The sequence below is a fragment of the Erpetoichthys calabaricus genome, chromosome 2 (genome assembly GCF_900747795.2).
Source record: "Erpetoichthys calabaricus chromosome 2, fErpCal1.3, whole genome shotgun sequence".
Lineage (NCBI taxonomy): Eukaryota > Metazoa > Chordata > Cladistia > Polypteriformes > Polypteridae > Erpetoichthys > Erpetoichthys calabaricus.
Window position 1 is genome coordinate 3,261,173 of NC_041395.2, and position 23,498 is coordinate 3,284,670.

General features: G+C 39.9%; 1 protein-coding gene across 1 annotated transcript in view; it reads left to right on the forward strand.

The window, feature by feature from the left end:
- The window catches only part of LOC114669451 (uncharacterized), a 79,456-nt gene extending 56,490 nt beyond the window's left edge, over positions 1-22,966 (forward strand). Inside the window, exons 33-42 of the mRNA XM_051924010.1 lie at positions 4,713-4,843; positions 5,160-5,258; positions 7,106-7,195; positions 8,380-8,502; positions 9,339-9,470; positions 9,567-9,674; positions 14,145-14,276; positions 16,660-16,767; positions 22,473-22,595; positions 22,845-22,966. Coding sequence (XP_051779970.1) covers positions 4,713-4,843; positions 5,160-5,258; positions 7,106-7,195; positions 8,380-8,502; positions 9,339-9,470; positions 9,567-9,674; positions 14,145-14,276; positions 16,660-16,767; positions 22,473-22,595; positions 22,845-22,966 — 1,168 coding nt within the window. The remainder of the gene's footprint in view (positions 1-4,712; positions 4,844-5,159; positions 5,259-7,105; positions 7,196-8,379; positions 8,503-9,338; positions 9,471-9,566; positions 9,675-14,144; positions 14,277-16,659; positions 16,768-22,472; positions 22,596-22,844) is intronic.
- The last annotated feature ends 532 nt before the right edge of the window (positions 22,967-23,498 follow it).

Sequence of the window (23,498 nt, forward strand, 5' to 3'; positions counted from 1 at the left end):
TACCAAGAAGAAAAACAGAATTGAGGAGGGCTGTGAATCTTCAGCTTGATTTAGAAGCTGACACTGAGGGGGCACATTTTACAGAAGCAGGCAGATCATTCCGCAGCTTCGGGGCCCTGTAGCAAAAAAGCTTGAAATCCCACTCTCATTTTGTTAATCCTTGTAATCTTTAGTAGGCCGACATCTTGAGATCTTAATGTGCGCTCAGATGTGTAAGTAATGATGCGTTCAGGTAAGTAAGCAGGGCCTTGGCCCTTTAAGGCTTTATAAGTTAAAAAGAGGATTTTGGTATTTGCAGGGAACCAGTGTTAGGACTTGAGAACTGGTGTTATGTGTTCGTACTTTCTGATTCTTTTAATAACTGTTACAACAGCATTTTGAATTAACTGGAAGCTGTATAGAGAACGATTTTAACAGTCAGTGAACACAGCATTCCAGTAATCAATCCTACTAGAAATAAATGCAAGAATGGATAAAGGAATCAATTTCTTAAAAACTTCCGTATTTAGGATATGTCTTAATTTTACAACATTTTAAGATGGAACTGCACTGATACATTGCTCTCTGGGACAGGCGTGAAGGTTTCATTTTAGAAATTAAAGTTATGACTTCCTCTTTTGTTACCAAATTACAATTACTAAAGTGGTGTGCGCAAGATGAGACTGGGTTTGCTGATCTAGATTAAAGTTTGTGAGGTAATGCTGAAATCTGGGAGTCTTATATTGTCAATTATTTCTTTAAAGCAGTTCGTAAAGTTTGCACTGCTACTGTCTGCAGTTGTTTTGAATTGTAGCTCAGAATTTATATTTGTTAGACAAGCGACTGCTCTAAACAGGACCCTAGGATTGTTACTGTTGTTCACTTTTTTACACACAGTATGTCCGTGCAATTCAGAGGACTTGCAGCTTTGTTGCCCTCCAGTTTTTGACATTCTAATTTAAAAGCTTGAGTGCTCTCATGTGCTTTAATCACTTTGTTTTAAAGGGAATCTCCCCCAAATTCACACGATAAATTCAGTGAGCTGATCTAATCTTTCCATAATTAAGAATGATTTTCTGAAATATTTGCAAGCATCAATGCAGAGTTGCAATCTACATGTCACACACTTCGTGTTATACTCTGCAATTGCATTGCTAAAGGCACAAAACATCTCAAACATAATTAAGTAGTGATCAGAGATAGCTTTGTTTACTGGAGTAATATTTAAATTTTAAATCTCAAAGCTGTAAGTAATAATTAGATCTTATGATGGAGAGTCCTACTGAGTTTAACAGACAAGTTCATTACCCTTGATTGACTTTGTGCTTAAGAAAAACATTTTTAATACGGGAACAAAAATGAACTACAAATGTTTTAAATGGAGTTGTGGAATTTGCTTGTGAAGGAAGTAGATGAAGAGAAATGAAATTCACCAAAAGTACACAGTTTGTAATTAGCAGTCAAAGGTGAATTTGACCAAATGCAGTTAATTCTGCTTCCAATGGTGCCATGAATTGTTCAGTATTGTGAGGAACCATGATAGATGTAAATTTGATGATGAACAACACACTGAGAGTCCATGGTTTGAATGCTTGTACAGAATTGTATCATCAGAACAAAAATAAAGCATAATCTGTAACTCAGCCTGTGAAAGCATAGTAAAAATTCTGATTCCTCAGTATGTTCATGCATTGTAGCAACAATCTAAAAAGGTCCAGCAAAAGAGACATCAAGCAGTTGGTGATACATGCCAGATCTCACAGACCTGGGGCCTCATGTATAAACGGTGCATGCGCACAAAAATGTTGCATATGCCTGTTTCCATACTCACAACGCGATGTATAAAACCTAAACTTGGCATAAAGCCACACACAATTTCACGCTAGCTCAAACCTTGGCGCATGCAAGTTTTCTGCTCAGTTTTGCAAACTGGCGGCACCCAACATCAAAGCAGTGCTTTTGTTCCTGTGTGGTTTCCCATTCTTTTTTAGATCCACATCCCTGATGCAGCTTTATCATATACACTGAAATTAACCGCATATTGTTTATTAGTTTAAGGCATCTGATTGTAATTAACACGTAACAATATAATGGTCCACGGAATGGACAAAATATTCTACCATAACTGTTTTAGTGTTGTTACCCTTAATGAACCACTCAGAGTATTCATATCACTGTATCTGAGTGTGGAATCACAGCTCTCAAGCAGCTGATCGGAAAGAGAATTATTGGTATACAGCATCAAGAACACGCTGTCTCATCCATGCGCACTGTCTATTTGAACATCTCTTATACGTCAAACGCTTCAGAGCCTTTCCTGTACGGACCTCGCGGTTCACAAACAGTTTTATCCCAAGAGCTGTAAACGCACTTAATCAGTCCATCAAGTGCTCCTTGTAGAACTGTTAGTACTTATAAGTACAATCACCTCACTGTAAACTTGGGATACAGTTATAGTATTACACAACCTGAGCCACTTTATAAAGCGTGTATTTACATATGATGATGATATCATTTTTAAGATGAAATGCAGCAAAATATGTTTATTACATTATACAGATAAAATTTTAACATCATTTAAATAATCTTATTGTTAATAATTACACACGTGAGAACACGGTGTTGCAGCGCTTGCAAAAATCTGGCGCCCCGTCCAGGGATTGTTCCTTCCTTACTCTGTATTCTTACTGGGACTGGTGTAACACTGGAAGGATAGATGGATAGAATAATTAAACATGAACTACGAAGATATTTCAATGTTCCTTAAAAGTTTTAAAGAATCGGCGTTCTAAGCTTACAGATGGCTTAACGTCTATTACAGAGCTGATTGTGCGGAGGTTGGTTACTTGGAGAAAGAAAAGGAAGGACGGAAATTGGGGGTTAGTACGTTTGAAAGAGATAGTACTGCTGCAATAAATTATTTCATCGAAGGTTGTGCAGCAAGCATCTTGTGGGAGGCAGGAACAATCTCTGGTCGAAGTGCCAGCTAATCACTATCATTGTGCCACCGTGTTCCCATGTTTAATATATGCTTTAATTCCTATCATCATGAAAATTATATCAAGTATACATCTCAGTATTTTAATTATTCAGAGAGCTGTAATATCACAAATGTAAAGGATTCTGTGTCCTGTTGGAGGAAGAGAAAGCCTGTTTAAGAAGCACATAGTGATTCACACACATAGAGCACATAGAAGAACACTTAGAATACGAAACAAAGCATTTAACGTGCTACTTTAGTTACGATGGTATTTGAGAAACTAGTAAATTAAACGATTTAAAAATGAAGTTTATGAAGCTTTACTTTAATGACAAAATAAACTACGTGATTAAAGTGGAAATTTCGAGATAAATGTTAACATTTTGAGCTTTTTTCTCATCGTGTTCCTATTTTTTGTTCTTTTCTCTGTACCCTAATAAGCTTTCATATGACACTCAGACAGTGGGTTATGACTCGCCTTTTCACAGCGACTTTGATATCTGACAACTTCTTTTTATTTCAGGCACTGTGCAACTTTGTGAACTTGAGGTTTCGAGTTTCTCCTACACTCTATGTCTTTTGTTTTTTATAGTACTGTTTAAATCAACAACTAGTACGTTTTTTCTTTGCTTCCACTTGGTATTCGCTGAAATTCTTCTATTTTCCCCCGTGCTTTTGCCATTGTCTTTTCACAAAACGCTGATCTTAAGGGCTATTTATATTGATTTGCATATTCAAAGAGGTGTAATTCTGGGAGGAGTTGGGGAGTGGCAGCAGGCACATGCACGTGTGTTACTTTTCACGCTGACCGGGATTTATGTAGCGGAAGAACGTGGAAGTTGGCGAAAGCACAGATTTTTGCATCTGGATTTTTTTGTGCGTACGTACATTTCCACTTTTGTCAATACGCCATGTTGTAGTGTGAATTCTATGCATGGCCTTATGCATGAGGCCCCTGGTTCCTTTGCTTGCACTGGATTTGTCAATCACAATGCCAGCTCTGAGGTTTCACCATACTGTACAGTTCAACAGATGTCAGCAGATTCCAAACAGGAACAAGAGCAAGCAGATGAGCGGAGACTTGATGTAAAGTGAAGCACATGACACCAATCCAACAAGACAAGCAATAACAGAAAGCCTTCAGATAATTGGTAAAACAATGAAAGATTAAAGCTTCTCAGAAGCATAACAGTAATAAAACCTGGCAAAAGAACAGTTTTGAAAAGAACAAAATTGTTCAGATGCATCAGCCACATGTGCAGAGTGTTCTCTCATACGCCAATCATTGTCTTTGCAAAGAACTAAAAATACCCTGTTGAGTGTCCATCTGTAGACCAATATCGCTGCTGAATAACAATATTAAGATCCTGATTAAAGTTTTGGCCAACAGAATGGAAGAAATACGCCCTTCTGTTTTATCACACAATGAAACTGAAATTGCTAAAGGTTGACATCTATTATTGGACTTTTGCCGACTGTTTGATGGAGTTTAAACCTCTTCAGTGTCCATTGGTCCTGCTCTCCCTGGATGTTCTGGGTGGGGTGGGGTGGCATTGGGTGTTGGTTATGACTTCATGCCTTTTAACTTTCTTTCTTTTTGGATATTGTACTGGTGGATTGTGCTTTGCATCTTGATGAGCAGCTCATATCTCTAAGCTGACATTTAGGAGCAGCAACTAACTAACTGTAAATTTGTGATTCTTTAGCCATGTCAGCTTTTGTCTTCTGATTTCTATGCAGGTCAGAATGCCAGCAGCATCATTGTCACTAAATTCTGCGCCTCTCCAGATAGTTGTAATTCCAACGGCTCTATTACTGATGCCTATCAAACGTACACTTGGAGTGTCCAGTGTTGCAGCTCTGATCTCTGCCTCCCAGAAAATGGTCAGACTTTTTGAATTAATATTCATATTTCTGTCTGTTGTCTATCTGCAATTTTTACTGGTGACATGTTCATTTACTTACTTTTGTGGATTAGGTGTATTTAATAAGTCATGAGAATTTATCATCTTCCTTGAATTTTTTTATTGTATGTATTGAACATGTATGTTTATCTCATGATAATTTTAGCTAATATCATTTTAAGTCAGTTACTAATATGAACCTCATGTTTTCATGACAGAAATTCAAACTGCAAGGAAAACACAAATAGACCAAAAGGCAACCCCTAGAATTTCATGTTTCTCTTTAATGGTTTTAGTGTCACTCAGTGGTCCCAATGGCCTGGTCTGCTGTTCAGATACAACTTGTCAGACTTCAGTGAATTGCACAGGATTTCAGGATCATTGTTTTATCCAAGGTTTGTGAAATGTTACATTTTATTGAGGATTGCAGTGTCAAACAAATGGCAGGCTATTGCTACGTCTTACTTTTTCAGTCAGGAGAGGATTAAACATCTGTGAAGAGAGAAAAGAACTAGAAAGTCTAAATCAAGGAGTATATGTTTACATTATACACTGGGAATTCTTTAGGAAAAAAGTTCAAAAAACTTCCAAAAATGCTCACTAGAGGGGAGATGTTGCCATCAAACTCTGGCTACTAATAAGGACAAACACAGGATCTTTCTTAAATAAACAGATTTATTTTTCACAAGAGTTCTCTGAACAAGAAGCAAGCTCATTGGACCACAAAAGAAACAAAGGGAGTTTCCCAACACAAGTGGCAATCCAAGTGAACAAAATCCCAATCCAAAGTGTGTAACAGAAAATAAAGTCAAAAATCCAATAAATCACAAGGCACAGCAACATCTCAAAGAAACACTCACCAACTCCCAGGTATGTTCAAATGAACCACAAGAGACTGTGGGCTGCCTCACATTTATAGGACTGAGGGCAGTCCCTTGTGATGATGGGCAGGTGGCCCCGCCTCTTGGGGAACCAGTCACAAAACTTAAAGCCGATAACAAAGGCACAAATGCAGATACATAAAAAGCAAAGAGTAATGCAAATTATAAGGAAAGGCAATATAAACAAAGACAATGGAATAACAAATAAACAAGCAAGAAATACAAATAGCGTTTAAACCAAAGCCGGGAGTTTCCCAGAAACAGCTCAGTAATCTGTGATGCCTTTATAGTAAGAGGGAAGATCCAATAGCAGTGATGTCAAAGTGGCCCCGCCTACTGGGACTTCTCTCATAAACCTTTAAACAGACAAGCATTGCACAGCTGGGGTTCACCTGCCTTTATTGTGTCACCTTTGTTCACTGTTGACTCTTTTGTTTCTTTTAATATTTCTGTTTGTTTAATGCAGTATTCTTTGTTTTTGAGTTCGTCTGTGTATGCCAGGCTTCTGTTGTCTTCCATGTGTTTTGTAGGTAGTTCTCCAAGAGGTGGGGCAACCTGTCCATCCCCACAAGGTACTGCCCTATGAAGGCAGAGGGCATCCCATAGTACCTTGTGGTTCATTGTGAATGCACTTGGGAGTTGCAGAGTTTTTGTGTCTTTTGCTTTGATTTTGTGCTTTTGTGCTTTTCTGTTTTTTAACTTTGCCATTGGTTTACTGATTTTGGACTTTATTATCGGATTGCCTTTTTTACAGGCAACTCCTTTTGCCTTTTGTGCTCATTAGAGCTTCTTTTGTTAATGAACATTTTTTAAAAAAGAAATCTTTTATTTTACCAATTTCCTGTGTTTAGCCCTTCACCTAGCCGAGGTTTTATGGTATAACCCCTTCTAGTGGGCACTTTTGGAACTGTTTTTGGGACTTTATGCTTTGGGCCTCCAGTTCATAACAAACCTAATGGAAAATACAGAAAAATTAGGGTTGACAAATAACTCAGACTTGACAATAAAGCATAAATACACTTAATACACACACCCATACATTACACATGCACAGCCATACTGTAAGGCTTTCATTTTCTACCTTTGTTGTGGTTGTGGCTCTTTTGTGTCATGTAGCTCAGAAGATGAAGTTCTCCTCTTTGACTGAAGTCCCATTCTGTGTAAAAACAGAAGGTGATAAATGATCTCAACTCACACCCACAAGCCTCCATTAACTCCGATATTCTAACAGTCCTGAGGCCATCGACTGAAGTCCGTCCTGTCTGTGCTTTTTTGGAAACTCTGCCGATGTAATCGTAAGCCATGACGGTCTTATCCTGACTGAGCAATGACTGCTGTGGTGTGTATTTTATTTTTTTCAGGTAACGGATTGTATGTCCAGATGGGATGTGTTTCAAACAGTGAATGTTCACTGAGAACTTGTTGTGAGGGAAACTTCTGCAATAAACCAAGTGAGTGTTTTTATGTTTTTTATGCTTAAGTTACCCTGTGAGAGTAAATGCAGTAAATGGTTGGTTTTTCTACCAAACTACTTAAAAGCGTCTGAAAGAGTGTGATTATTTTAGTAACAAACTGCATGAAAAGAATGGGTGTAATGTCAAATTTAGCATAGTGGTGCTTTATTATTGGAATGATGGGTGCGGTGCACACCACCGTCTGTGCCATCTGAATCCTGGTGCTTTTGGTGCCACCTCAGTGGCATAGAGTCACAACATGGCTAGAAAGAGTCAGGTGAAGATCAAACACAGTCATTTAATCTCAAGGAAATGGAGGTTGAGAGGAGGAGAAGTGGTGGAACTGCTTAAGTAACTAAACTGATGTTCATTTTATGAATTACGTTTATTGGGATCAACATGCCATGCAGAAGAACGCTGAATCAGGAGAATTTCAAGGTTACACCACAAAGAATCTTGGACACCTAATAGACGTTGACAAATGGTGTACTTGTCGGCAGCACCCTCAGACCTCCAGTTCTCCTCTAAGTTTAGAAATATGAGGTGCTCATCATATTCAGTTTATCAAGCCCATTAGAAAATACACCACATTTACTAAGAAGGGGTGTAGAATCAATTATAATATGAAGAATAGTGATCAGGATTTACAAGACCCACTCCTCTGATCAACTCCATTGGCCATGGCCACCGTTGAAGTGAACAGGAGAGAGTGATTCATAAATGGTTCATATCATGTGCATCTTGGATGACAGTTTAATACTCTCACACATGCATACGCAGACAGCCAAAAGAAATCTGTCTAATGCAAGACGAAGAGTGCGTTATTGAAATCCATGCATTTATTCAACTCCTGCATAGGCTCAGAGCACAGCTGCTGTGTAGTCTGATGACGGTAAAATGCTAAAACTTATAACATCTGCCGAGCTCAACGCACAGGGTAGAATTAAGAAGGTAATGGCGGTGGGAAGTCCTGGTGACACATCAGTGCCAGTCCAAGCAGTTAACAGGGGAAAAGAGGAAAGCAAAAACCACAGTTAGCAAAATGTCTGCAAAACATAAACCACTGGGGCTCCACGTCTCCCCAGATTTCATCATCCTGGCACTCTTTAGTTAGAGATTAAAAACAGCTTAAAAAGATTCTTTATTTGTGATATGCATTTGTTGTTGTTGTTGTCGGTCAGGAGCCCCTCTGACGTGTCACAGCTGCTCTTCTTCAGATTCCTGGGACTCGTGTCTCAGTAGCAACGTGTCGTGCAGCTCCGCAGACTCGCTGTGTGCCTCAGGCGTCCTGTCCTACAGCCCAGGTACGTCCGCCATGTCGTTTTGTTATTTTCCTTTCTGTCTTTGTTTTCCATATCTAATGAGATGTTTATATTTTACATTTCCATTTATTTGCTTAAGAAATTCTTTTATCCAAAGCGACTTATCACTGTTCAGTTCTTCTAGGGGGCCTTGTTTTTGCTTTTTTGCACTGCTCTTCATTTTTACTTTTTTAAATGCTATTCTTTTCTTTAACCAGATAAGTGGATTCAAACAATTCTCATTTACAGTGATGACCTAAAGAGAAGGCTCCATGCCAAACAAGCAACGATACCAACACACAAACACAGATATACAAATAAATACGTAGAGTGGTCATTATATTTTATTTTGTCCATCAGTCTTCTAAAACAAGATGGAGAGCACACATTAAACTCACTGTTTTAACACACAAATCCTCACTAAAATTCACTTGACTTTTCTATTTTTATCCTTTTTATTTCTGTCTGTTCACATTTTTAACATTAAACTTGCTATTTTTCAAGTCAAAGTTATTTCTTTATGATCATGGTACATATTAGTTTATTACATGAAATTGTGCTCCTGCGTTTTAAAATGATGTTCAAGGGGCACCAGTCCAGATGTGTACACAATTTCATGTAGCAAATGAACTTCTACTACGATTGTGAAGAAATAACTTCCAGATCATACTAAAGCTAAACCTGTTCTTTAAATCTCTCCCATGATACGTCCTGAAGACGAGTTCTCCCCACTCTGCTGACTTCAGCATCATTTCAGTTTATCGCCAGTGAATTGCCATGAATGTCCATTGGCATGACCAGCCTATGCTGCTGATGGTTCTGTCATTCCTCCATTTCAGGGTCCCAGACGTACACGAGGACCTGTGTAGAGCCAACCACCTGTAACACAAATGGCTCTCTCAACTACGGTTATGGGAGCGTCACATGGATTTTCAAGTGCTGCAACACTGACCTCTGCAATGACGACACAGGTACGAGTGACCACGGCCATGAACGGCGCTGTTGTTATGCTTAGGCACAGAATTGAACTGTCTGAATGCCATTCATTTGTTATGTTTTTCTTTCAGTGTCCTTTCCTAACAATACAAACAGCTTGTATTGCTGTGCGGGGACAGACATGACATGTCAGAACACCGTCAACTGCACAGGATTGCAGGACAGCTGCTTCACCTCAGGTGCGTCACATCAGCCCGTCTTGTGGCCTCAGGTTGACATCTCTGATGCATCTGTGATCTTTTCATTTTTGTCCTCTTCTAGTTGATCAAGGGCACTGCAGACCACCGGGTTTTTCTGTCTCTAGTAATGTCTGTCTTACTGTTTTTTTACTGAGTTAGCTTTTTTCATATTTTGATCAAGTATTGTAACTTCAGCTTGCTGACTGTTTAAGTTTAATCCATCCTAAAGCTGATGGATGTGTCCTGTGTGAGCTAAACAGCCCGGACACAACCAGACGGACACCAGCAGTTCTTCAAACACACACACTTTAATAAACAAAGGTCCCAAAACCCCAGTCCCGCACACATACAGTGCTTCCAGCACCACAACACCCTTCTACGGGCCTTCAATGTCCGTAGGCCGCCTCTCTTCTCCCTGTCGCTGGAGCGTCGTTCACCTCCAGCTCCTGACTCTCGCTCCGACTGTAGGAAGGCTGCCCCTTTTATATTCACCCGGATGTTCTCCAGGTGCTTGCTGATGACCTTACGGTGGCACTTCCTGGTGTAGCAGAAGTGCTGTATGAGCACCCGGAAGCACTCCGGGCATTCCTGGAAGGTTCTACCTCCACCTGCCTAGGTGTGACGGAAGTGCAGCTTTCCCAGCTTCCACGATACTCGGGGCACCCCCTGGTGGCGGCCACGGGCCCCAGTGGGATTGAACCTCCTGGGTCCATCCCCGTGGTCCCCTCATTATTCAGGGCGGTTGCCCCCTCGTGGCCTGGGGGACGTAAACACTGACTCCCAGTCCTTCCAGGCGTCCCGGTTGGGTCTGCCTCCCAGCCACCTGCCACACCGCATTGCAGTCCGGGGTATTAAACTGAATGAGGAAGAGACGTACTGACTGGGAGTCACTGGGCTTCACCATACAGGCATAGTTACCAAAATGGCTGAATCAAATTCAAGATGGTGTGGCACACGAGACGAGACGAGACCACAGTGCCACATACAATGGAGCTGAGACCCCGAGTGGCTCTGACACTCCACAGCCGCAGAGTTGAATGTGCAGGACTTCAGTCGTTTACCACTCCGCTGGCTGTTCACATTTCATTTGCACAAATCTGAAGAAGTTTGTGTTTAGATGACATTATTCGCTTTTTATTATTGCTGATCAATGAAAATGATCTTCCGATTATATACGTTTAAAGAGTCATTCCAAACACCTTCAAGAAGCCTTTGGATGTCAGTGTTATAGTTTGGAGGCCATATCTGAGACCACAGTTAAGTGGTTAATATGGCAGAATGACATGTGGTGAGCTCCCTTTACAGCTTTTAAATCACAAAATTTTTAGTGTTGACTCTGAGATGCCCAAGTCTTTAGTTTGTTAGGATGAAATACAACCAATGATTGGCTCTTCAGAGGCCTGTGGAAAATGAATGTTTGGAAATCTAAAATGAAATCTTTCTAATGATGCTCTAATACAGAAGAAAAAAAAATCATCTATCAGAAAATTGATTAAAAAAATGTAGGCAGTCTAAAACTTTTGCATGATACGGTAATACATTGAGGTGTAGGCCACTATATAATAGATAGACAGACAGATGGATCAAGCAGTCTCTGATGCCACAGTACAGCCATGACAGCAGTGACACCACTCCACCCATCTGTACAATCTGCTCAGTGGCCTTTCCATTTGAAGTGTTTATGTGCATCTGTCAAAGTCCGCCACTGGTGCACAGCCAAAAAGTGGAAAAGTGGGAGACCACAAAGCCAGAGAAAAACTGCTGTGAAAAGGTGAGGCCTTTAAAAAGACCAACAAAAAGCAGGCCAGAATCCTGACCGACCTTCCCCAAAATAGGACTTACCCGAGGGGATCCGGACTCTAGGAAACTGTGAGGCTTCAGGCCTGGCTAGGACTCAAAATGGAGAACAGGGCTGCAATGTTCAAAATTCAAAAAAGAGTCTCAAATATCTCACAAGAAGTAGAATGTACAGTGAATAAGCCTCGCCAGAATCTTTATAAAAAGAAGATTTAGTAACAAAACAGCAAAAACAACACAAAATTTAAAAGAAGAAAAACAAACAAAAGTAGTCGATTACCAGTGAATCTGAAAACAAACCAGTCCAAAAACACAATTGTAATTTGAAAATCCTTAAAACAGAAGCAAAATCTTTTAAAGAAACTGGAAAAAACAAAGAAACAAAGCATTGCTTGAATGCTTCAATGAACCACAAGGGACTGTGCTAACCCAGCCTGCCTTTATTGGTGGGGTCAGTCCCTTAATGGTGAGTTAGGGTGATCCTGACTCTTGAAAAACCAGCTACAAAACACAAAGAACATAGAAGAACAAATATATGCACATAGAAAAGAAAGCAAAACAAATTAAACAAAATGTATAACAAGACTATATATGTAACCATATTTACATAAAAGAAAGTAAGTAAAGCATCAAAAAAGCACAATAAAAGGAACTCAAACCAATGGGGAAAAACGAAACATAAGTCAGCAACGTGTCAGGCACACCCCAATAAATCAGGCCCATCCTGCTACAAAAAATAAACCAAAGTCGTAGTCAGAATCACAAGCACTCATTCATTTACCAGAAAACATCCACCATCAGCTCCGCTCTCAGAGCTCATCCACAACTTTGGACAATGAGTCACTTGTGGTGCCAGCTTAGATGTGGGCAGTCCAATGATGTCACATGACGCAACTGCCAGGACACGTCCCCTAGCAACTGGACACACCCCTCCCAATGGGATATTACATCACACTGGCAACCATAGAAAAACAGAAAGCCATTGACTTATGAATCAAAATCAAATGAAAAGTTAAGTTCAATGAGTTTTAAAGTCTACAAAAACACTACAATTGGAAACCAAAGTAGCAAAGGATTCTCTGTAATTCTATACTGCAAAAATATATATGTGTGCTCACAAATAAGTTTTATAAAGCTCATAAAACTTCAAAATAATAACAACTGGTACTTTTGTTTTGTTCATTCCATCGTTCCATACGTTCGTCTATCAAGGCTGCTCCATTTGACGAGCTCACGCTCACAATAATTCAAGACGAGCCTTACAAGGGTTAAACGTGAATGTTGTTACAAAATGCAACATTTGCATATGACAAATAAAGGAATGGCGTTAGGATGAACCCCGCAGGGCTCTTGTCCTTAAGGTGAGGGCTCTTTTCTCAGCCCTCCATATCACCCTGATCAGGAGAGAAGAAATTGGAAAACACTCGTAGCTAAACCGATTGTCATGGACCGGTCTTATAGCTTCCATGAGATGTTATGTTTTTGGAATTTCTAGGTTCATGTTTACTGTTATTTATTTATTTTAATATCACAGTGCTGATGTCATTGCAGTGTCATTTTATGCTCAGTTTTTCTCGTGATGGCTCCTATTTTGTGTGTGCTGCAGTGTTGTTTCTAGCAATAACTTTGTTGCTTGTTATATTGTTATAATATTTAAGCTGTATTATTTGCTACAGGCATTGCGTGGTGGAAGGCATTGGGGGCCTGAGGTTTTGTACAGGAATCCAGGAATGTTATGAAGAAGGTCCATGTTTGTGGTTGGTAAAAGTTTAAGTTATAAAAGGAGCTCCAGAGAGTCACCTTGAGCAGCTGTAACACACATTCTTAATTCCTGACCCTGCGAGGTCATTGTGCCAGCCCTATTTAAAATCCTGGTGTCGGATCCCTCTTGTAAATAAACTTTGCATTTGGGGAAAAGAAACTCAAGATGGTGTTAGGACTTCTGACTTCAAATCTTGGTTTAAGGCTTTGGTTAGTTTTTGGTTTCTCAGTTCCCTCTTCAAACTAAAAGTTCGCTTTTCTCTTAAAATGGTGTTGGTCCTCAGCTGGTTAAGTGTTGATTGACAAAATTTACCAAAGTGGTTTCCACAGCAAATATGCTCTATTTTTGCTGATGACCTTGTTTTATAAATTTTTCTTGGGAATGTGCCATGCTGCCAAGTTTAGACTAATAGTTTTTTCCCCAATGGGCCCCACGGAAGATGACAACTGTGTCTTTTGTTGTTTGTTGGCACACATAGCACACATCATATTTTTGACGGCCACAATAATTGGTCCAGCATAGTTGGCAGACACCTCCCTGGCCCCCAGGAACACTTAAAATGAGTTTGGTTCCTCTGCCCGACTGACTTGAGTGCAGTTGAGTAGTGAACTGGTTTCCTTGGCCTTCTCTCATTACTGCTGCTTAATTTCCATCAATTAAAGCTAATCTCTGAACATCTCCTTTATCACAGACATTTCTAACATTCGCATCATGAGGCTTTCTTCTTGTTACGATGAAATATTTATAAAGCCAACATGAATTAGATCAGCTGATATTTAGGGCTCAGTGCCCATAAGAAAAAAACAGAGGAGACAGCATGAGTCCATTTGAAACTGAACATAAGTCGGAGTCTGAGGAGCTTTCCTATAGCTGGTCAATGAGTTGATCTTCACTTTTATGTACCCTAACAGCTAATGGAGCCAGCGTGTACCTGGGCTGCTCCTCTGTGACAATCTGTGAGGACCACAATCTCGCTTCTCTCCTTGGACTTTCTGCCACCTCCGTGATTAGCTGTTGTGAAGGAAACCTGTGCAACCAACCCGGTAAGCCATTGCTTTCACTTGACATGCTTCACATGCTTAATTTCTCTAATTTCTGAGGAAAAAAGGTATTTGTGATAAATCTCAAGGCCGTGCTCCATTACTTGTTCCATGACACATAAACATGTCTTCATTTTTAGATGGACAGCTTGAGGTCCAAATGGGGAACAATTTCATTGAGTCTGCAGCCATGTTTTTAGCATCTGGAGGAGTTGACTCTTTTCACATGATAACAACATTTATGTATACAGCACATTTTCATACAAATGATGTAGCTCAAAGTGCTTTACAAGATGAAGAAAGAAAAGTTCATAAAAAATAAAAATATAAAAATAAAATTAGACAATACTAATTAACAAAGAATAAAGTAAGGCCTGATGGCTGGGAGGACAGAAAAAAACAAAAAAAATCTCCAGAGGGTTGGAAAAAAAAATCTGCAGAAGTTCCAAAGCCACAAGACCACCCAGCCCCGTCTAGGCATTCTACCTAACATAAATGATCTCAATCAGTCCTCATGGTGTTCAGGCATTGCATGGAAGAATTTGATGATGATGGTCATGTGGACCTCTGGCCTTCAATCCATCAATGTAGGGACTACATAGTGCCCTGATCAGGTGGTGGTGGTGCAGAAAAAGAACAGCAGAGAAAGTAGGGGTTAGTATGGATTGCGGAGCCAACATGAATGATATTGATAATTAAATGCATATACAGAATATCAGGGTTCTGAGAAAGCCTTGTTACAATAATGAGTTTTTAGTAGTGTTTTAAAGTGCTCCACTGTATTAGCCTGGCGAATTTCTATCAGTCAGCTATTCCAGATTTGAGGTGCACAACAGCAGATGGCCATCTCACCAGTTCTTTTAAATTTAGCTCTTGGAATTCTAAGCAGACACTCATTTGAAGATCTAAGGTTGCAATTTGGAGTGTAAGGTGACAAACATTCTGAAAAATAAGATGGAGCAGATTATTTAATGCTTTGTAAACCATCAGCACTATTTTAAAGTCAATTCTAAATGACACAGGTAATGTAGTGACATCAAAACTGGTGTGATATGCTCGGATTTTCTTTTCCTAGTTAAGATTCTGGTAGCTCCATTCTGCACTCGTTGTAACTGATTGATGTCTTTTTTGGGTGGTCCTGAGAGGAGTGCGTTACATTAATCTAGCCGACTCAAAACAAAATTGTGAGCTCATTTTTAAGTGTCTTGCAAAATTATAAGGGATCTAACTTTTGCTATATTTCTTAAGTAAAAAATGCTGTCCTAGTAATCTGATTAATGTGCGTTTTAAAATTCAGGTCAGAGTCAATAATTACCCCTAAATTCTTTACCTCTGTCTTGACTTTTAAGGCTAATGGTTAAAGTTTATTGCTAAACCCCTCATTATATCCATTTTTGCCAATCACTAAGATTTCTGTTTTCCCCTTCTTTAGTTTGAAAAAATTACTATTCAGCCATTTAGGAGCACAAGTAAGACATTGGGTCAGTGAATCCAGAGAGTCGGGGTCATCAGGTGCTGTTGATAAATACAGTTGTGTGTCGTCAGCATAGCTGTGGTAGCTCACGTTATGCATTGAGATTATCTGACCTCATGGAGGTATGGAGATTGAAAACAGTAGCAGACCCAGGACAGAGCCTTGTGGACCACCATATAGAATATCAGGTGTCTTTGAAGTATAATTACCACAACTAACAAAGTTGTGTTAAGTAAGATTCAAACCAATTTAAGACCCTGCCAGAGAGGCCAATCCACTGACTAAGGTGATTTCTAAGAATGTTGTGATCAATGGTGTTAAATGCAGCATTCAGATCTCAGAGGATGAGAACAGATAAATGGCCTCTATCTGCATTTACCTGCAAGTCATTGACTACTTTAACGAGTGCAGTTTCTGTACTGTGATTTGTTCTAAAACCTGACTGAAACTTGACAAGAATAGCAGGTTTATTCATTTGGCTCCATAATTACTGCCTTTCCTAGGATTTTACTTAAGAAAAGCAAGTTAGAAATTGGTCTAAAATTGTCAAAAACAAAGGAGTCAGTCTGGGAAGACCCCCGTATCTAATGATGAATTTACTATGTCAAGCACAAATGATAAGCACTAATTCACTTGTTCTTTCATGTGTAAAGAAACATGACAGCAGCGATCATTGTGTGATTTTTTATCAATTATTTAATCATAAAAATTGCTACAGAAGGACTTCTGTGGAGCTTCCCTTTACTGTTAGGCAGAGACACCCATACAAAGCACTGTGAGAAACATCCATTAGAATTGAGGAGATGTATTTCATCAGTCTACTTGACAGCACGATGTCAGCGTCCGCACACTTTTTGCCACATAACTGCTCCTCCAAGCTGTTTTTATTTTGTATTCTTTTCTTTTTTGTAGGTAATGCATCCATCCTCCAAAATGCACTGGTGTGCTGCACAGGATCGGACATCAGCTGTCAGAACACAGTGACCTGTGCCAACACTGATGACTTCTGCTTCATTTATGGTATTGAAGACTTTAACATCAACATCATTTGGGACTGGCATCAGGGGGTCATTTGTGGGGTTTAATGAAAGTCGTGTCTGTGGCGGATTGACTGATAACTTTTATAAAGGAAAGACATTTGGATACAAATTTTATAAGGGGAGCCAAAAGGACCAGTCAGCTTAAAGGGGATGTCCAAGTCATTTTCAAACTGATGCAGTCCTCTTTGGGGTCATGGGAGTACATGGGAGTCCCAGCAGTAGTGGATGTAAGGCAATAAACAGTCCTGGTTGTGGTGCCAGTCTGGAGTCAACAGTCCAACTAACCTGCACTGCTTTGGAGACAGCGTCTGGGTGTAGAAAGAAAATGTTGGCAGTCAATCTGTAGAAAAATACACACACACTAGTGACAGGTGAGGATGCCACCAACAACACAAACGTAGAAAACAAAGCATAGTCACGGGTCATGAAAACATCTCACAAGGGGTGACTGAACCAAGTGCGAAGCTCATTAGCAGTTTAAATACAACACGTAAATGGCTTAAGACTTGATATTTGAAATGGCCATCTGTGACGTGGCCAGGGACAAGCTGCCTATGGAGGGTCTTTAGGTGCCCCTATTCTCCCATTTATACTCTTTACTATGCAAACTCTTACCCTCCTGTCAGTTACTGTCAGTTACTGTAATTCAGCAGGTCCATATTCCTTTTATATCTGTAACCCCAGGCAGTTAGACAATATAAAAGAACAGGCCAGAGAATTACGCTTTTAATTAGTATGTACTAAATGTAATGTAATGAAGCTCAAGAGTCCTAAAGCATGTATGACCTAAACAGTTTCAAAACTGTCCACAAAAAGTGGAAATCCCAACAAAAAGCCAGGTTTAATTCACATGGAATCTTAAGAAATACAAGATTTATTTAAAAAAAAAGGCTTGTTACACAAGGCAGCTCCAAAAGGTACAAGAGACAAAGCACAGAATACCTGCAAAGACAAGGCAATCCAAGACAAACAAGCCCAAAACGTAAAGTCAAACGACAGAGAACAGGTCAAAAATGCAGAAATACATTAAAAAAGCCAAGAAAACTGCAAAGAACGTTGACCTGCCTGTATAGGGCTGAGCCCAGTGAGGGGCAGGTGGCTCTGCCTCTTAGAGTACTACCCACAAAACACACAGAATATACAGTAACACAGGCATAGGAAATACAGAAAATAATAAACCAAAGTAACATTAACATAAATCAGAGACTCAAATGTGATCAAAGCAACATAAAACAAGAATTTAAACACCAGCTGAAATACAACAAGTAAAACACCCAAGATGCTAAACAAAACACAATTGTGAGTGCTGGCCAACCACCATGCCCAGTGGTGCCACTTATGTAGTTTCAGACAGCACATGAACTTGCAGTTACATTCGATTCTTATTTCAAAGTTCATTTCCAGCAGCTCTCCTCAAGTCATCATCTCTATAGGACCAAGCAGCATGTCAGAATATGACGCCTGAGAGTGACATATTCTCAAGATGGAGACTGACAGAGAGAATAGAGAGAGAGAGAGACAGGCAGAGGGACTGAACTTGTACCAGTTGTGGCATAGTGTGCACCCCAATTCAATGACCAATCCCTCAGTCCTTGAGACCCTGCTTTGTACCAGGGGCCTCATGTATAAATGGTATATACGCACAAAAATGTTGTGTACACCAATTTTCATGCTCAGTTTGAGGCACGCACATTTTCACAGCAGCCTTACCCTGTGCGTACACAAGTTTCCACTCATTTTTGCAAACTGGCGGCACCCAGTGTCAAAGCAGTACTACTGTTCCTGTGTGGTTTCCCTGTGTTTTTTAGATTCACACCCCTGACGTGGCTTTATCAAATACCCTGAAATTAATCATATATCATTTATAAATTTAAGGCATCTGATCGTAATCAACCTGTAATAATATAATGGTTCATGGAATGGCCAAACTATTCAAAATACCACCGTGTTAGCCATTATGAATGTAGTGAAAAGTCAAGAGAAAAGCCAAGCAAAATGACCCCTTTTATTGGCTAACTAAAAAGATTACAATATGCAAGCTTTCGAGGCAACTCCGGCCCCTTCTTCAGGCGAGATGTAATACCAAGACTGGAGTTCCCTATGTTTATATACACACTCTAGGACAAGAAACAACATTGGTAAATCTTTAAATGAGAAATTTTAAATGTAAAACATTAATAGATTCATTCAGGCTAGGGTTAATTTAACAAGAGAGAGAAGAACAATGTATTGTCAAGATCTTTGGATAAGATAACTGTCCAACAAAGTCTTTTGAAGTTTGTAATGAGGTTTTCAGTACAATGTGGATCTGTAGTCAGGTTGTCTGTCATTCTGAGAGATGCAAACAATCCTCATATCTGGCCATAAAACTCTTGTCTTTATTCAAGCCATGTTGTAAAGTATTAAATTTTAGCGTGAGTTTAACTTCCCATTCTCTTCTCTCTTGCTGTGTTTAGATGTTGCCCATAAGCCCTGTGACTTTAAAGTCCTTCTCACAGTGTCCATGGCTGTTGAAGTGGGCCGCTACAGGAACATCTGTGTGGCCATGTTTAATGTGGAACCTGTGTAAATTCATTCTCTGGTGGAGTGTTTGTCCAGTTTCTCCCACATAGAGTGCAGTGTCAGGACATTTCATGCAGAGAATTAGGTAGACTACATTAGATGATCTGCAGGAAAATGATCCCTTTATGTGATGTTCAAGTCTGCAGTGTGGTATAACTATACGGTCTGGATCATAAATGTGGGCACATGTTTTGCATCTTTTCTGTAGGCATGGAGATGTGCCATTTTCTGTTGGTTCACTTAGGGAGCTTCGGACAATTAGTTGTTGAAGGTTTGGTGGTTGTCTGTATGCCAGGAGGGGAGGTTCAGGAAATACATTTTTCAGTGTTTGGTCATTGTTTAGTATTGCCTGAAGTTCTTTTATAATTTTTTTGAAGTGTTTCAAGATGTGGGTTGTAGGTGACAACAAGGGGAATGCGGTTCTTGTTGTCTTTGTTTTTATATTCCAGAAGGTTGTCTCTGGGTATGGCAGTAGCTCTTCTTATTTGAGTGTCTGTTGTTTTGGGAGTGTTACCTTGTCTGATGAAATCTTGTCTGAGCTCCTGCAGTTGCTTATTCTGGTCTGTCAGGTCTGAGCAAATACGATTGTACCGTATTGCTTGGCTGAAAATAATGGAGCACCTTTTATGCTTGGGGTGGAAGCTATCACTTTTCAGGTAGGTCCGTCTGTCTGTCGGTTTGTGAAAAACAGAAGTTACAAGGGTGTTGTCTTTCAGTTGAACGGTGGTGTCAAGGAAGCTGACTTCTGTTTTTGAGTAATTCAGCTTCAGCTTTATGTTGGGGTGAAAAGAATTCTATTCATTATGAAAATGGAGGAGGTCCTTCTCACTGGCAGTCCAGATTATGAAGATGTCATCTATGTAACGGAGATACAACATTGGTTTTACGATGCACATTGACATGAAATCTTACTCCAATTTTGCCATAAATAGGTTTGCATAGTGAGGTGCAAACCGACAGCCCATTGCAGTCCCCATTTGTTGCAAGTAGCAATCTTGTCCAAAAGAGAATAAATTATGTGTCTGAGTGAATTTTATCATTTCTGTTACTGACTTTGTTCGTAAATCATGTTGTTTGAGGTACATTTCACATGCCAATATGGCCATCATCATGGGGGATGTTTGTGTAAAGGGCCTCAACATCCATTGTGGCCAGTAAGGTTCCCTCAGGTAAGGGGCCTAAAGCAGAAGTCAGTGGTGTCCTGGATGTAGCTGGTTGTATTATGGGTGAGGGGTTTAAGGATGTGCTCCAGTCAACCAGAAACATTTTCTGTAAGGGAGCCAAATCCTGAGATTATAGGCCTTCCTGGGTTCCCTTCTTTGTGGATTTTAGGAAGCCTGTAGAAGTAACCCATTTTGGGGTTTATCAGGAATTAAACTGTTTACATGATCAAGAGGAAAGCTACTTACTATCTTTTTTAGCTCCTTTTTGTAGAGATCTGTTGCGTCTTCTTACAATTTATAATAATGCATAGTATTGGACAATTGTCTTTGTGCCTCCTGTATGTAATCTGATGTGTTCATGATGACTAAAGCACCCCCTTTGTCTGCTGGTTTGATAATGATTTTTGTGTTTTCCCTTCCCTCCGCTCATCCCCAGTAATGTTTTCTATCCGATTTTGTTGCCTGTTTAAGATTCCTGTTTTCACTCTCTGTCGGAAGCAGTCTATATAATTATCCAGGGTGGAGTTTCTGCCACCTTCTGGTGTCCATGTGGATTTATTGGTGGGGTTGTTGTAACTGCTTGTTGTTGGTTCCTGTGTGTTACTGTTTTCTTTCTTATGGAAAAATTCTTTTAGTCTGAGTTTTCTGAAGAATTCTTCCATATCACTGCAGAGTCTGATGTTGTCAATGGGCTTTGCAGGACAATATGAGAGTCCCTTTGTGAGTACTGAAATCTCTGCTTCATTTGGTGTGTATGAGGAGAGATTAACAATGCAGGTCTGTTGCTCTTTGTTTTTTGCTATTAAGTGTCCAGCTTTCTCTCGTAGTCTATGCAACTTTTTCTTTTTGTTGACAATAAAGAGTTTCTGGAGTCTTTTGTAATAGCGAAATGACAGACAACCTGATTACAGATCTACATTGTATCGAAAAACTCATTAGAAACTTCAGAAGACTTTGTTGGACAGTTACCTTATCCACAGATCTTGACCATACATTGTTCTTCTCTCTTGCTAAATGAACCCTAGCCTGAAGGAGTCTATTAATTTTTAACATTTAAGATTTCTCACTTAAAGATTTCCCAGTGTTGTTTCTTGTCCTAGTGTGTATATAAACACAGGGAACTCCAGTTTCTGTATTACTGTACATCTTGCCTGGAGAAGGGGCCTGAGTTGCCTCGAAAGCTTGCATATTGTAATCTCTTTAGTTAGCCAATAAAAGGGGTCATTTGCTTGACTTTTCACTTTAAGTCACTCATTAATTCTTAATTGACAATTTACAAACAAATATCAAATCGTTAAATGTTAATGTCCTTCACAGATGCAAGCCAAAAACAGAATGTTGCACAAACCTTTTCAGCTTTAGAAATTCTAAAATTGATCTTCCTGCAACAAGTGAGCAGCACCTGTTAGCAGTGCTAATTATGACTCTAGCATGCCATCCATAGGTGATGGCCCACCAAATAAATCGTTAGTCTGTGCTTCACTTTCCTGCCCCTTTTCCATTTCTAACAGCCCCCCTTCTTCAGTCTGAATGTTTCAAATTGATGTCAATGCTTTGCTGTAGCGGCTCCTCTGAAATCCCATCGGTTGGATGATAATCAGGGTCTGGACTCAGACTTTGGTCTCGTAGTCACCTTCTGTCCTCTGTACGTAATGTCGGTAAATGTGAACAAACATGGCCTTGTGCGGAACTGACGCAGACACACATTCAAAATATCATTTTACACATGGAGTCTGGCAGCAAACACACAAGGGCTGTTGTGGGGTGACAGGACTGGCCTTTAACATCTTTGGGAGATTCGAACTTGTCTTTTGAACATTCAGCATATTTAGCAAACTTGGAAAGGTCTCATCTTATACTTTTTAAATGTATATTTCCTTATCTCTTCTTTTTTAAACAATTTTTTTTACAAATGATGAATTATTAATAACATTATTATTTGTTTGCTTTATATTAAAAGATGATGGATGGTCTACAAACACAGGATGTGCTTCCAGTAGTCAGTGTGAAGCATCATCCACTCCCAATGCCACCACACCGCCCTCCTACAGCTGCTGTCAAGGAAATCTGTGTAACAAACCCAGTGAGTATTGGCAAGGAAATAAATGGAGAGAATACGGACGTGATGACATGGCCAAAAATACAGTCGTGGCCCATAAATGAGGGTCCTGATGCACAAACAAGAGTCCGTGCTCATGGGTATTCATATCAGCCATTTGTGATGACCTCTCTATGCTTTTTGTTTTATAACACAAGCAATCAACTTCTAGAAAGAAACCCCTGCAAGATCTTTACAAGTGTGTGACCCATGAATCTGATATTGTATTTTCAGAGCCCACGGTGACGTGTAACTCTTGCTATGCATGGAGCTCTTCAGAGCCGTGTCTAAGCCAGCCAATTCAGTGCAGCTCCTCGTACTCAGCCTGTGCCACCGTGGTGTACTCCGGTGAGTGACAAACTTTGTAATTCTCTTATGAATTTCTTGCCGTTTGTGTCTTTGCTGTCTTCTCAATACACAACATGCAGCCATCACTCATCCTGTTTTAATGTCATTAAAGCCTCGTTCTTTGGTAATTCAGCAATCTGTGTTTATCTCCACTTTATCTCAATAAAGGTCAGTAATAATCCAAGTCAAGGTCTTGTAGATTTTGTGATAAGAAGGTTGACTGCCTTGAACACCATGTTAATACTTTGGTGATTTTTAGACCTTTAAGATCTTGCAGCATCAGGACACGTTCAAATGTGTAGCAAAGCATAACATGTCTTGGATTTGGATCACCTTATGTGATAAAGGTTTTAAGTGGGAAAAGGTGTGTGTCAGTAGCATGTGATCAGCAACTGTTAAGTTTGAACTTCATGTCATGAAATTGTAGTGAAGTTCATTAAAAGGGAGCTGCCAAGCAGAGCTCAAGGCCTATCAGGATGAACGCTGGTAAGACTGCACAGCAGGAGGATGCCATGGGGACATTTCTGAACCTGTTGGACG